We start from the raw sequence: 17,172 nt of genomic DNA, 5'->3' as shown, positions 1-17,172 counted from the left end.
TTTCCCGTTGGTGTGTGTTTAATATATCCCAGATTAAAATGATCTAAAAAAATGGGGGTGACATTCAGACCCCTGTCTATTTTTCAAATGCTTAGAACCGCCTTTATTTAATCTAAAAATAAAACTGGACCAGGCTATCATTGCATATTTTTTTCTTTTTTATTCATTTTCGAAGGACACAATAGAAAAAGGATTAGGGATACAAGTGTAACGGAAACTACAACCCACAACAAAAATAGCATAATCTTAAGAATAAAACGTAACAATCAATAATCCTACACCTATATTAGCCTAGTATCAACGCGTACTATGAGATGGAATAGTGGAAGTAATGCTCCTAACAATACATTTGGAGTCAAATTTACTTACGGAACGTAACAATGAGCTGATATTGCAAAAATTGCAAATAATAATATAACCGATGCGATTTCTAAATGTAAGCTTTCTAAATGTTTTCTAGAATATTTTTTGTTCGGTTCTCGCCTTTGGTGTTTCTCCTGCACAATTTCTCATATGGTTGTTTATTCATAGTTTCTCCCTGTCTGAATTTACGCTAGATGGATTTTATTTGATTAGATTTTTCTTCTACAGTTAGCCCCATTCACTTTAACATTAGGTTTCTCTCCAGTGATCATACACAATATTCAAAATACTTTTTTTTTTCTTTACCGAACTATCCGTAAATAATGGATAGAATAGATTTCCCCCCGCGTGTCTTCTTCATTCATCTTTTACTAGGTTTCTCTCCAGTGATAATGTACGGTCTATTTAGTCCCACTGCTTTTGCCGAATGAATAGTTAAGCACTAGAATATTTCTCTCTTACTTGTCCTTTTTACTATTGTTTCCAGATTTTACACTTGTTTTATGATTATTATTATTTTGCATTTAATAGTTCAGACATGTTTATATTCTGTCACTTATGACTATTTCCATTACCACTTCCTAACGTACTTAGTGTTACAATATATTATAACAAAAATTTTTGAATATACTGAATAATTGGGGATATGTAATAGATTAAATGTGTGATCACATAATTCTTCTAGGGGTTATACCAACCTACTTTTCATTACCACCTATCACCAGTCAATTGATAGATCTTGACGGCTTTTTATTACTCTTTTGGTACTTTTGTATTTTTATTGCCTTTACTTGAAACATGAAACTACTTTCGACAGTACTTCCACTACCATATTAACCTGTGTTCCACCAACATTCAGAATGATACCTTCCTTGCTTTGGTAACTGCAAAAGTCTATATTATCAAAATTCAAAGTGGATGCTAGTTCATTTTTGATAGAAAGAATAGCCAGATTCGTGCATCTTTCTTGACTCATTGTGGAACGCAAGTATGATTTTATCAATTTCATTTTGCTGAAAAACCTTTCACATAATACGACAGATACAGGCAGTGTTATCAAAATCTGAAGAACGGTTGCCAATCTTTAGTAAATTTCAAGCTCCATTGAAGATACATATTTCAGGATGCCTTGTGGGGGAAAGTCAAGTTGTTCTTTAGCTTTCTGAGTACACCTCAGTGAACGGATTATATCCTTACAATCCTGAAATAATTTTAAGCCATCCAGGTCATTCGGGTAGAACAAAGCCAAATCATAGCAACATGGTTTTTAGCAGCCTTTCCTTGCTTTCATCATCTAGCTGTTGCACAAAGTTGGCCATAGAACACAGAAATACAAATCTGTCTTTCAGTTCATGCATCTGAGTAAAATGATCCTACATTTGTTGTTTCATCTCATCTAGAATTTCGTTGATAGAGCGCTTCACTTCGGAATGTGTAGTCAGGGGTTCATTCTTTGCTTCTCCAGACATGCATCTCCTTCTTCTACTGTGTGTACCCACAGTTATGTTCCATGCCGTGCAACTTCCTTCAGCTGCGGATAAGCCCTGCCCAGCTCAAGTCTCCAGGTATCAATGGTGTCAACCAGGCTCTGTAACTGAATAAGAGTTTGATTGAAACTGATATCCTGGTATTGAAGGCATTTTTGGATCCGATCAATATATGAGAGATCTGCAGACCAGAAATATAGTAAAGCGATTAAAAATGAAATGAAATATTTGAGTTTTACGTCCCACGGTTATGCCGGTTAGGCTAAAGGAGACGGTGATGATGAGTAATGAATAAAATGGTGGAATGAAGAAAGTGGGAGGAAACGGGAGAACCCCGAGAAAACCCACGCACACGGTGTTTGTCCACCACAAAGTTCACTTGGCGGGGGCTGGGATCGAACCCGGGACCCCTAGCACCAGAGGTGAATGCTCTACCACTGAGCCACCGCGGCCCCCATAAAGCGATTAAGTTAAAAGACTGGATGCTTGCAAGAAGAAGACAAGCATCTCCTCTAATATCAAGCGTTTCAATCGAAGTGTCACGTAGATCTTCCAACAGATTAATTACTTCATCCAATTGACCAGAAAGTGCCTTTAAAGCTTCTGCTTTTGAACTCCATCTAGTGTCAGTTTCATGTTTCAGACCAATCTGTATATGATTTTACAGCACATTTCATCGGTGAGTAGATCTAGAGAAGAATACTAACAAACGTTCCATTGCTCCAAACAAAGTGACCGCCAGAACGTTAATGTGCGCAGCATGTAAGCCACGAGGTTCAATGAATTATTGTTACGAAGAACGAAAATGGCCAAAGGACTTATATTCCGTATCAAAGTTGGAACTCTTGTTTTCTTATTTTCTTCACTCTAAAATTATGGGCTAAAATGTAAATTCATACGCCAAAAAACAAAGAGCAGAAATGGGGAAAACAGCTACGCAAAAGGGTTTCTGTCGCTGAATATTCGACTTGTAAAGAACAAAAGAAAAAAAGACTAGCATGATGCAGACGCTATAGTGAATCAGCGACTATAGCGTCTGCACCAAAGAACTTTTAGTTAGCAACATAATGCTAGTACCCTAGTACCCTGCTAGCATTATGTACGTTGATCCCTTCTTTCTACTCTTCTATTGAACTGATATACGAATAGATAAATAAATAAATATTGATATTTTAGGAAGCAGGCTAGCAGACGGGGCCCCATTACTTTCATCGTAAGACCTTACAATGTAAACAACACAATATACTTTGACTTTCTTTTATTATATTTTAATCCACACTCAGCTTTTTCCTTTAAATTTCTCTGAGGTTATTGAACAGAGTGAAACTTTTATTATATTCGTATTTCAATACACACACATTGTTTCCTTTAAGTTTCTTTGAAAACCCCAAGAGAGTGAAACTTTTATTTTATTATTTTTTTTCACCTACATTCAATTTTTTCTTTAATTTTTTGGGGGCCTCAAGAAATTGAAACGTTTTTCATTTTTCTACCTGCATTCAGCCTTTACCTTCAAAATTCTTTTGGGGCCCCGAAGAGTATAAAACCTTTATTTTTCACCTACATTCAGAGCTTTCTCCTTTAAATTTCTTTGGGAACCTCCAGGATAATGACACTTATTTTATTTATTTTTAATCTACATTCAGTTTTCTCTTTAAATTCCTTTCGGGTCTCCAAGAGAGTGAGGCCCGAAGCTTTCAGCTTATATGGAAATACAGCATTGATTAGCTTTATTAGAGAGATATTTGTGTTGTTTCATGCGTTATTTGGTGTAATATGGATTGACAATTAATTGCGTTTACATTTAGGGAAGGTATGGATTATAAACCTTGGCGGCCCTTCTACGGCTCATGCTAAAAAGGTTCCTTAGTAATTATTTTTTACCTACCGTCGGGGGCCCCCACAATGTGGGGCCCGGGGCGGGGGCACCGCTCGCCCCGCCCTTACGCCGCCACTGCATGAAAATTATGTAAAATAGTTACATTACAATTCATCAGTTGTATATATCAGTTGAATATATATATTCATATCATCAGTTGTATATATCAGTTGAATATATATATTCATATCATTTCACGACATAAGTAATTCTTATCTTTAAAATATAACATCTGAGGTATTGACAAAACGTCGGTGTGTTATGTGTGAATATTGAATACAAATTTAAAAAATCGTGTAATAGCAATAAATAAGTTATGTAATGTATTTATTTGCAGCTACTTTCATCGCAGATAACTTCTCAATATTCGCATTACAGCATTTAGGTAGAGCATATCGAAAATCGGATCGTGGTCCAAGACAAAAAAAAAAAAAAAAAAAAAAAAAACTAGCTAGCCCCAAACTGTCACGTAAGAAATTCGCGAATCGCAAAAGTAAAGTGAAGAGATTGAGAGCGGTAATTCCTTAATCGCTCTCTCTCACTCTCTCTTATCTGCATTTATACACATAAAAGTGTATGTATGTATGTTCCAACATAACTCATGTATGCCTAGAGCAGGGTTTCTCAACCTGGAAGTCGCGGCCCCTAGGGGATCGCGAAGATAGGCGGAAGAGATAAATATAGTTAGAATCTAATACCAGAAATTATTTTTAAATATTTCATGCTTCACTCAGACTATATTCCCTTTAACATGCTGACCTTTAATATAAGATATTTGGAAATCATTGTTTGGACCCAGATGGTTCAGTTCAAGAAGGTTCTAATAAGTGGGCAAACTTAGCAGATACAAGCCTTCCGGAGATTAACAAAAAGTGTTATCAGTCATCTTGGTATACACCAATTGCATGTCAATTACATAATCATCTGTTACAATCTGTTCTTGTTCCAGAAGATAAAGCCAGGCTTCTTGCTGCCTCGTCTCCCGAAGCGGGTGCATGGTTGATGGCGATACCTTCTCCGCCTTTAGGCCTTCATTTGTCAAATGAAAGCTTTCGAATTGCTGCAGCCTTACGTTTAGGCTTAGCAGTTTGTGAGCCTCATCGCTGTCCAGCTTGTGGGGATGAGGTTAACCAACGTGGCCTGCATGGCCTTTCATGCATGAAGAGCGCTGGTAGATTCGCCCGACATTCCTCGGTAAATGATATAATACTACGAGCCCTCAACACAGCTGGATTTCCTTCAATACGGGAACCTTCTGGTTGCTGTCGTTCGGATGGAAAGCGACCGGATGGGATGACACTGATTCCATGGATGAGAGGTAAATGTTTATTGTGGGATTTCACATGCGCTGATACATACGCTCATTCAAGTCTCCCTCTGTCAGTAATGAACGCTGGAGCTGTTGCTAATCGCAGAGAAGCTGAAAAGCAAAGAAAATACAACAACCTTCTCGAAAAGTTTGTTTTCACTCCAATCGCTATTGAAACAAGTGGTGCTTGGGGTGCAAGAAGTCTAGAATTCATTAGGGAGGTAGGAAGACGCATTTCTTGTGTTTCCGGCGAAGTTCACTCCACATCCTATCTAATACAGCGCATATCCGTTTCTATCCAACGTGGTAATGTCTCGTCGGTCCTTGGCACTTTACCACCTGGCAAGGAACTGGATGAGGTGTTTATACTCTGAGAAGAATTGTCTTTGTAGAAGAACGTAATCAGAATCTAATTGCTTGATATTGTAAAGATTTTAAATACATTTGAGATGACAGGAAAAGGTTTTGTAGCTGCTGGTGCTAAACGTAATTTCCTGTTGGCTGGTTTATATGACGTCCTTATCCTTCCCCCCCCCCTTTCTGAAAAGTAATTTTCTATTTACAATTTTTAAATATTATTTTTAATTTTCTTCTGATAGGCATACTTTTATTTTTTATACACACTGTAAAGAACAATAAAAAAAAGTCTACTGAACATTATCAAAGGGTGTAGAATTCGTGTTACTATTCGGTTCAAAGTCTCTTGTCGTCGCGAACTCTGTCGAGAAATTTGAAGCTTAAAATATACAAAACGATAATCATGCCTGTTGTTCTGTATGGTTGCGAAACATGGTCGCTTACTCTGAGGGAAGAACATAGACTGAAAGTATTTGAGAACAAGATCCTTAGACGAATATTCGGACCCAAGAGGAACGGGAATGGGGAACGGAAACTTCATAACGAGGAACTACATAATTTATACGGTTTACTCAACATTGTTAGGGTCGTCAAGTCTAGAAGGCTTAGGTGGGCAGGTCATGTAGCTAGAATGGAAGCAAGTAGAAACGCTTTCAAAATCTTGACTGGAAGATCAATCGGAAAACGACCATTAGGAAGACCTAGGCGCAGATGGGAGGACAATATTAAGATGGATCTCGCTGAGATAAGAATACAAAGTAGAAACTGGATCCAATTGGTTAAGGATAGAAGTCAGTGTAGAGCTTTTGTGAACGCGGCATTGAACCTCCGGGTTCCATAGGCCATAGAGTTAGTTAGTTAGTAGAGTTGTTTAAAAATGAATTTAAATCAAAGAGGTATGATATAAAACTAATAAGAACTGTATATAGAAATACTAGAAAAATACACATGCAACAAAACCTGCACATTGAAATACAATTAAAATTAAAACCTAATGAAACACCTAAGCATGGTGTAATTTCACTAGTGCAGCAATGTCCGGTTCAATCTTCATGACGAACATTATCAAGCCATTTTCAACTGATAAGCGATTTCTTATCTTTGTTTTAATGTTTACCATTAAAAAAGAAAAAAAAAACACTTTCGCACAAGTACGATATAGCAAATGGAATTATTACTTTTAAAGCAGCAATGCCCAGACCAGGATATTCTTCTCTCCTCATCAGGCAGAACTTGTCCAAGTCTTCGTTACAAAAAAACAGTTGCAAAGACTTGTCGCATGATCATTCTATTATTTGGTCAAGAAGTTGTGGGCTTAGATCGGATACGTTAATGGCCTCTTCAATGAAGGAGTTTAACATCCATCTTGAACCAGCACCTTCGTCGTTGGGAATATAGATATTACAGTTACTGTATCCACTGTCAGTGCCGGGCGCCGAAAAAAGGGGCCACACATTTCGGAGGAAGTGTATTACTCATGTTAGGAAAGTGCATGTGCACATGTGTAAAATAGAAGGAAAAACGTAATAAAATGTGCTCAAAATTAAGGAAAGGTAGGGTTTATTTTGAAAATGTTATTGAGCTTCGTGCCAACCATGGTGGCGCTTCGTAGCTAGTCTGTCGACGTCACTCATATATACGGTGACATCGTACTATACTCTCGCCCCGGGCGCTGATTTTCCATGGCACTGTTCACTATAAACAAAAAAATGGATTCTACTATTATAGAAATAGGTATGTTAAAAATCCCACACAAGCTTATTATAAAACAAATTATAAAAGGGTCGCTGGCAAGAGCGTGTGATAAAAGGGGATCGTGATAGGAATTAGATTGAGAACCACTGGCCTAGAGTAATTTTAACCACATTTCTTATAGTTTCAAAAAGAGTGCTGTCGGGTTACCTATGGTGAATGGGAGGGGGATACATATAAAAGATTGCTAGAAAATGATCGATATTAGATTCATAGTTTTCGGGGTCGCTTAGATAAATAGTGAGACTTTCAATTTCGCTTAACTCCGATTAAGCTCTCATTAGTAGGGATGGGCACGAACGATTTTTCTTTGAAACTTGACTCGACTCGAAACAGACATCTTTGAGGTCTACTCTTGGACTCGGCGCGAAAAATATCTTCCAACTCGACTCGGATTAGAGTCAAGTCGAACCAAAACGAGCCAAATCCTGTGTGTAGTCCTACCTAGACAATACATAGACAATAATTATTCTATCATCAATTATACTACTATTACTACAAATAATAATAATAATTATTATTATTATGACAACACCGTGTACAAACATGAACAATAGATGGTTAGTAAAGGAATACTAAAAGCTAGTTGACTGCCGACGTCGGTAGTCATGAACTCTACAAGGCAAAGACATCGTTCATTACTCTAAGCTGTAAGCGTCGGTGGACTACAGATGATCAACTATTGACCTCTCGCCAGAAATTGGTGGCCCCGCAGCGACGATCCGTGGTGGCCCAAGTTCCATTTTGAAAACTTTACTACCAGCAGCAGAGACGCGATGAAACGCCAACGAACCACAAAATTACTCTCCCAAAATATGTCAAAATGCCTATATGTGTGATTTGTTTATATTTAGGTGAATCAAAAAACACAAAACAAATACCCGGGGTGGACGCAAACTATCAATATTACGATTATTAGGCACGTGTTCTTCTGACTTCCCCACGGAAACGATCATAAAAAGCTTGGTTGTTGAAGGATAAATCATTGACGTCTTAATTTAGCCAATCAGACAAACCCCTACATCTCGAGTTCTAGAAGGTGATGCCGTGAACCATTTCAGATTTATTGCTTCCTGGTGGAGTACTATCCATGAGCAAAATTTGAGCATAATAGCCGGCATGCATCTTCGGTGCCTCTTATCTTTAGTACAATTTTAACCAGAGATGGTGTGGGTCAATGAAAATTTACCTATGAGATAGACATAGGTATCTCGTGCTCTCAGTTTTCAGTGTTTTTACTTGACAATAAATGTGGCAAATGTACTCGTGTAGTGAAAAATGGAATTTTGTGCGATATCTGCGATAAATGGTATCATTTCTCTAAATGTTCTAATATAAATGAGGACAATATACCGGAAAATGTGTGGGTGTGTATGCTTTGTGTAAACAACCAAAAAACAGTGACAAAAGAAAGTGCACAATGTGACGTCCATAGCAAACAGAAAGAAGACTATGAGAATATTATTAAAAATCTCATGGAGGAATTGGAATCTGTGCGAACAATAAATCAAATTCTCCAAAAACAATTAGAGAGCAAAGGTGAAGAATCTCAGGACCATCACAGGTACAGTTTAGGTAAAGACTGGCCAAATCTACCGGACATGTCGAACAGTAATGAAAGCAACTCATGGACATCGGTAGTCAAGAACAAAAAGAAATCCAAGAGTCTTACGAAGGACAAGTCTTTCAACATCCAACTACGAAACCGTTTCGAGGTACTTCAGCATGTCCCTGCTGAAAAAGAAGAAACAAATAGTTCGAAGTACAAGGTGAATTCACATAACAGTAAGGGTTATTCCGGTGATGAGAAATCTTCGAGCAATAGAAGTCGCAAGGGGAAAATACGCTTGTACGCGGATAGCCAAGGAAGGAATATAGCTACGGAGCTCCATACTCAATTAAGTAATCAAATATGCAGTACGGTGAAACCTGGCGCTACTTTCAAGGTTGTTACAGCGGAAGTGCCTCAAGAAAATCAGCAACTCAGTGCAAGGGATCTTGTGGTTTTCTTAGCAGGAACAAATGATGTTGCTAGAAATGAAGCTAGTGATTTTCTTAGTAATCTGAGGAAACGATTACAACTTCTTTTGCATACCAATGTCCTTGTGTTTACAGTGCCTCATCGGTATGACCTCGTACCTTCATCATGTGTAAATAGGGAAATACACCGAGTAAATCAAGAAATATACAAACTCAGCAAACATCTAAAAAATGTCAGTGTCGTTGACATAAGTTCGATTGGAAGAAGATTTTATACAAGTCACGGACTTCACCTTAATAAGCTGGGTAAGAAATATGTCAGTCGCGAAATACAGAATGTAAGTAACAAAATATATGCAAGTATGTGTAAAGGAATAATACCAATGAGCTGGCATGAACAGGGAAACTCTCTTGCGAACCTGACTCCATAAAAAACTCAGTACCGGTAACAATATGGAGCCAGGTTAAACAATCAAGTCTAACGAAGCCGCTTGAATGTAGTCTTTATAATGTAGTATGTTCTATTAATAATAATGATAATATGCAAACTCCTCAACCTGAAAATACAACAAATTTACTATTTTTTCACATTAATCTACAATCGATTAGAAATAAATTACCGGAGTTAGAAATTTTTCTAAAAGAATTTCCCTGTCATGTTCTTTGTGTCAACGAACACTGGTTAGTTGATGACGAAATAGATATGTATATCCCCTCAAATTATAAGTTAGCTAGTGTTTTCACCAGAAAGGTAATGAATCAGGGAGGCGTTGGTGTTTATGTACGGTTAGATGTTAACACTGAGTATCAACCGTTGGATATGCATCACCTATGTATTGAAGGAGTGTTCGAAGTAACTGGTATCGTATTTAACAGTTTAAAATTGGTGATTATTTCTTTTTATCGTGTTCCGAATTCGGATCCTAATATATTTATGTTACAGTGGGAAAAACTTGCTTTATATATTGATAAGTACAAACGATTTGATGTAGTGCACATGGGAGATATAAATATAAATGTTCTAATTGATAACACTGTAAAAAAATCATTTTGTGATACTCTCAGGTCGTATGACTATTATTATGTTAATGATCAAGCAACCAGAATGAATTCTTGCATTGATAATGTGATCACTAATGTAAACAGAAGTATGATATCTTGTGGAACTATAGAACCCTGTTTATCAGACCATAGTGGTCTATGGCTTGTCCTACCTATTTTAAATCATACCGTTCCTCCCACTACGACATTTAAGAGGTATAGATTGCTAAGCTTGTCACATATCAGCAGCTTAAGGGATAGCCTATATCAAGTAAATTTTTATGATTTGTTAAGCACATGTAATGATTTGTCTACAGCATGGAATACATTTATAAACACTATCGTCAATATTTATAATGAGTGCTGTCCAATAAAATCTAAAACTGTTCACATAAATAATAAGAAACCTATAACACATTTAACATGGTTTACTCCAAAATTAGCTAACCTTCGAGCTATAATGGTCAATTTACACGCTAAAGCTAAAAATGGTGACAATATTGTTAAATTAAAGTACAATGTGATTAAGAAAAAATACAGAAAAGAAATTAAAATAGCCAAGCAAAAACTTCATGAAGAACACATAGCCAAAGCAAGTAATAAATGCAAAGCTGCCTGGTCAATAATAAAAAAAGAAATTAAGACAGAACATGGAACAAAGTTGCCTAGCATTACACCTAACGAGTTTAATAGCTTCTTTGTAAATAATCAACATGTAACTAATATTTCTAAGAACAATGCTGACAACCTTATCAATGATCTTAATGTGTACCTTAATAGGCAGAGTTTACCACAACTTAACAACCTAAATTTTAAATGGACACAGGTTAGTGCAGATGAAGTTTTAAATATTGTGTCAAAAATGAAAAATACGTACAGTGAAGATTTTTATGGTCTATCTACCTTTATTATAAAGCAAATAATTGATATAATTGCATTTCCTATCACGTACCTTATTAATTGGACACTAAACGACGGCTGTTTTCCTGATAGCCTAAAAGTAACAATAACAGTACCTATATATAAAAAGGGTGATAGAGGTAACCCTGGTAACTACCGCCCTATATCCCTTGTTCCAGTGTTTTCTAAAATAATAGAGTATTGCGTTAAAAAGCAATTATCTCCTTATTTTGAACAAAATTCACTTATTAATGTAGCCCATTTTGGTTTCAGATCAGGGTTATCTACTATTGATGCTGTCGAGACAGTCGTAGACGAAATAATAAATGGTTTTGAATCCGGCTCATATACGTGTACTACTCTTATTGATTTAAGTAAAGCTTTTGACACAGTTGTACACGATATCTTACTTACAAAATTACGATTCTATGGAATAAATGACATTGAACTATCTCTTCTTAAGAGTTTCCTCACTAACAGACGGCAAATAGTAAAGTTTAACAATAAAACATCTGATGAGTTAGAAGTTTTGACTGGTGTTCCTCAGGGCTCGGTACTAGGCCCATTTTTATTCTTAGTGTACATGAACGACCTACCAAGTTGTCTACCGTATAAAACAACAATCTATGCTGATGACACTACTTTTATTACAAATGACCACAGCATACTCAATGTAAACATTAAAAATAAAGAAATGTTAAAGGCTTCTTCTCTATGGTTCCAAACAAATAGCTTGGTATTAAACACGACAAAAACAGAAACTCATTTCTTTTACCTAAATAAACCACCCTGTATCTTGAATAACCAGAATTATGTGAAGTTGTTAGGCATATATTTAGATACAAAATTAAACTGGGCAGTTCACACTCAGGAACTATGCAAAAAACTCGCTCGTGTTCTTTATGTATTGCGGAAATTAAAAAGGTCTGTAAGTAAGGAAATGATGATATCAGTATATTATGCTCTTTTTCACTCTCATTTATTGTATGGTAATTTACTATGGGGAAACTCTGCAGGTGCAAAGGACGTATTCAAATGGCAAAAGAAGGCATTACGTTGTGTTAAAGGTGTACCTGATACTGAGTCCTGTAGGAATATTTTCAAAGAATACCGAATCATGACAGTTCCCTCAATAAATATTTATTATAGTTTAATTTATATTAAGGAAAACCAAACTAGTTATAATTTGCGATCTAACGTGCACGATTATAATACAAGGTACAAAGATAATTTAGAAACGCCGTCTGTCAGATTATGCAAGACGCAGCAAAATTTTAAATATAATGCAATAAAACTGTTCAACTTGTTACCTTTACATATACGTAATTTGGAAAACAAGCAGTTTGTTAAACACATTAGTAATATATTAATAGAGTATTGTATATATAGTATTACTGAATATGAGGAATGCATTTGTAATCAATAAAATGTAAATAGCTGGTAAAAATTTGAGGGTAAAGTTCCGTAGACGACATACCTCCTTAAAGGATTCAAACATGGTAACAGTAATCAACTAAACCTGCCATTATCTAATCTACTACTACTATCGCTACTGTTACCTTTGCTATTGCTACTACGGATCTTCACCCAAATTTGAAAGATGTAATTCAATAGAAGGCTTAACCCTAATAATGGTAATAATGGGCTTTTTGTTTATTGATATGTGGTAGTGCCAACAATGTAAATATGAAGTACATTCATTCTATGAAGTATATATGTAGTAATACTTCTATGAAGTAATTATGAAGTCTATATGTAAATATGAAGAATGCAAATTGTGTTATAACTATTAGTAATAGTTTCAATTAGTTATTAACTGTCAATTAGTAATAGCCATAGTTTCTTTTTTTGTTACATTTCAATAATTTTTTACAATTTAAATACTATTCTGGACGAAGTCTATTGCAACTATGTTGTTTAATGACTAATAAAGTATTCTATTCTATTCTATTCTATTCTATTCTATCATGACCCACTATCACCCACCACCCAAATGCCCCATTGGCCCACTCTGATCCATCAACCATCGTGATCCACTCTGACCCACCACCAACTATGAACCACTCTGAACCATTGTGACCAACTCCGACCCACCAAAATCCATCGACATCAACTCTGACCGATGGCCCACGTCCTCCTCTCCATTGACTAAAGAGGTTACACTTGTAATAAAACAAGACTGTGAAATTATCACTTATCGGAGTTTGAATTTCTACCGTTAATGGCTCAAGCACCTCTCTGTTACAATACTGGTGGGTCTGACCTTTACGATATTGTATAATGGCAAAATGTTTCTCATCTTCCAAATTAAAATGAATTTAAATTTATCATATATAATTATTTCTTTGTTGCCTTACAGACACATTTCAGTAGAAAATAGGGTGAAGTTTGAAAGTTTCAAATCAAGGAAAAGTAGACCAACGTAGAAAAAAAAAAAAGAGAGAGAGAGAAACTAATTTTCTATATAATTAAGCACGCCGTACTAATTGAAAATGCCCATGTAATTAAGTTTAGACTACAAATTTTATGGCCATTTTTCTCTAACTTTATGGCTTGATTGCCTTATGCTCGGAACGCTCCATATATTAAACACCAGCTTCAGCAATTATAAATAGAAAGCAGTGGGTATAAAATTCAAAAAGAACTTTAGTTTGCATTACTCAATCTGTTTTTCAACTAATATCAATCGTTTTCGATTATTTTTACAAATCAACCCACTACCAATTTCCAATATATAGAAAATGCACCCCCGTCCCCCCGCTCATAAAAGATAATTTTAAAAAATGCCAGGACATATTCTCTTTATTTTTAATAAAGAGTTATATGCTGAATTTCAGCTCTCAGTTGAACGGCTTGTGAGATACTAAATTTTTCGCAAAAATTCGGACTTCTACTCCCCCTAAGGATATGTATTATAATGAAAGTGACACGCGTATGATAACTTCCCAGTTGGGATTGAAGCCTGATTATATACCAAACGTCAATTCATTTGACTTTGCAATTTGACCGTGATGATTACGCAGACATAGTTACTTTCAATTTTTTATGATGCATATCCTTATTTCATATGTTACAGATGATTCAAAAATATTTTTTCAAGCAGTTAGCTCCTCTAGAATCTCACAGGCTGCATCCCAAAATCCAACTCCTACTATCCTATGACAATCCAAAAGTGACTGAACTTTTTTTATTAAGAACAAATGACAAAAGAAAAATGGAGATCTTGAAAGTAAAATGTAGAAAAGCTCGGTGCCCCCAATAACTACATATTTCTCCGCCCCTTCATCCCGAACTTAAAAATAAAACTTAATTCGAATATGGTTAATTAGTGAATTTATTACAGTTAAATTCCACTCACTACATGCTACAGCTACAACTATGTAACAAAAAATAACAACTGTGAAACATGTTCTGAATTACTATTAGATTTCTTACGCTATTATTAAACATATTAGAATAGTAAAAGAGGATTGTTCGTGAAATAGTATATTTGCTCTTGATTTATAACTTTTTCATACGGAAAAAAATAAAATATTATTCAAGTTTTAAACTTTGCTCTCTGCAAATATGTTGCCCTCTAGGCAATGGGACCAATGTGAAATGTGGACTAATGTGGACTAATGGGAAATGCTGCACTGTTAGCGGCGCTGAAAACTTACGATTCGATTCTAATATCGAATGATTTCGATATCTTTATGTAGCTACGTAACCACCCTGGGTACTAATGGGAGCTTAATTGGACTTGAATTGAAAGTAGAACTATTCCCCTAAGCGACCACGAAACTATGGATTCGATACTAATATCGACCCGTTTCTAGCATTTTTGATATGTATCCCGACAGTACTCTTTTTCCAGACTAAGAAATATAGTTAAAATTGCTCTAGATATATCAGAATTATGTTGAAATACACACATAAATCCACTTTTATATTCTGTATAAATAGAGAGTGAGCGAGCGAGCGAGCGAGAGAGGGCGACTCAAGGCATCACCACTTCCACATTGCAAAAGCATATATCAGGAATTGAATTGAAAATCTATGTAAAGACTTTCTGCTGTGGCATGCTTCATAAGGACAATTCCAGTCTGCTCACGTGACCTTTGGGGTTCATGAATTTTTTTGCGAGCGTTCCGACTTTGGATTCTCTGTTTATACCTTATGTTTATGCATCGAATACCTTTTCAAGAACATAAATGGCATTCTGTATTATGAATGTTGAGAATTACCCTCTATATGACAAATAGCTGCAAATAAATACACTACATGATTTATTTATTGCTATTGAACGAGTTTCTTAACTTGTATTTACATCCTCATATATAATACCGACCTACTGTGAAAATTATCTCAGATGTTATATTTTAAACATAATAATTACTATGTTCTGCAATGATTATGTTATATATACATAACTTATGTATTCTAATGTAATTATTTTATATAATTTTTCATGCATTGCGGAAAATATAATTTTAAAAAAAGGATTAACCTAGACGGGATTCGAACTCACAACCTTATGATTTGAAATCCGACAGCTTACCAATGAGCTAGCACAAGGACTTCTAGAACTATGCTTCTAGCGATGTATAACGGATCTCAAGATAATTATGACATTCATATCCATTACAAACGCTGTTTCTGTTCTACTTTGACTTTTATTTTAGTACTCAGGCGATAATTATGTTATATTTCTTAACTTTGAGCATTCTTTTACATATGGAAAGATTCTTTAACGTATTTAAATGTTCCATTACGTATGGAGAGCTAAATGACAAACAAGCATGTGCTGACATTAAAAAAAAAGTTTCGAAATATTGTATCATTAAGTATTTCAATCAATGTTGCTGTTTTAAACACTTGGTAACAAGTCTTATTATATTGAAAAGAAGAAAAACACATCTGCAAATTTTTTCCCGATTGCAAAGGCTGGCTTGGAGGTTCGAACCTGGCTTACTTTTTCCCGAAGATACCCGAAGCTGGACTTAGAAAATTATTGCCTCAAAACACCAGTAAAGAATGCGCTCAACCTTTTTGAGACAAGGTGTACATAACATAGACGGAAGTTACAATAATTGATTCATGATGTCTTAAAATTTACAATGAAAGGTAGAATGGTAATTTTATGAAGATATTAGCTATATTTTCTTTATCTAGAAGCAGTTTAGTTTGGAACCGTAGATATGACATTTTGAGCTTAGTTGAAATCGGAAGTGATGAGATTACTTAACTCAATTAATTTAAGAAAAACACGACGTAGCATTTTTACGCAATTAACATATTGAATTTATAAGGCTTAAAGGTATGCAATCGATGAATTGAAATAGATGTTTGTTACGTACGAAATGTTTATATATTGAATAAATTATTTTTATTTAGACAATATTATAAAGTACAAAATTATTTCTATCTAATTATTTGTAACTGTTTTAGAAATATTTGTATACCATCACTTTCTGCATCATCGTTTCCTAATTCTCAGAATAGAAGTAGTAATTTCCTAATACAAAGAAAGGAAAATGTAATTACTGTGTTTCATATATCCATTTCACCCACGTTATTTGCTATTGTACACCTTCAATAGCGCCTCCCGCTGTAGGTACAAATACTTAATTTTTCGTTTCTGTTTGTTATTTTTTATACTTTGTTGCACTAATTATTATTTGTTTTAGCAATACCTGTATTATTTAAAATATCTTAAACTTCGAAAGACAATAATATAAATTAACTATTACTTTACATTACATTTTGAACAATATCTTAAATTACGCAAGAATATCGTGATGGAATTTTGTTTGATTCGAGAATACATAAGTACTACATTTAATTTTTATTTTAGGTGACAAAATGTTCTATGCCAAGGACCATCCTGTAATGAAAGATTTTGAGGCAATTGTGAAAGAAGTAAAGCCTAGTGTTCTTATAGGTAAGTATTTATTTTAAAAACAAATTCCAAACTATTTAAAAGAGTTTATTAAAACATTGTTACATACTCAGTTACTTAAACCTTTCTACACCCATAAAACTACTTTATATATCTTCAGCTTCGTTTCATCGAATCTCTGCTAACAATTAAGTACCATCCTTAAGGATGACCATGCTAGATT

The 17,172-nt window shown here is 35.2% G+C and overlaps 1 protein-coding gene across 2 annotated transcripts in view; it reads left to right on the top strand.

Moving 5' to 3' along the window:
- The window catches only part of Men-b (NADP-dependent malic enzyme b, mitochondrial), a 1,138,140-nt gene that overhangs the window by 920,477 nt on the left and 200,491 nt on the right, over window positions 1–17,172 (top strand). For both annotated transcript variants that reach the window (XM_081728616.1, XM_081728617.1), the window contains one exon: window positions 16,905–16,991. In XM_081728616.1, coding sequence (XP_081584742.1) covers window positions 16,905–16,991 — 87 coding nt within the window. The remainder of the gene's footprint in view (window positions 1–16,904; window positions 16,992–17,172) is intronic.

This window comes from Thermobia domestica, chromosome 10, assembly GCF_964235325.1.
Source record: "Thermobia domestica chromosome 10, izTheDome1.hap1.1, whole genome shotgun sequence".
Taxonomy (NCBI): Eukaryota; Metazoa; Arthropoda; class Insecta; order Zygentoma; family Lepismatidae; genus Thermobia; species Thermobia domestica.
The sequence above is the reverse complement of the archived record's forward strand: the minus strand, read 5'-3'. Positions and strand labels throughout refer to the sequence as shown.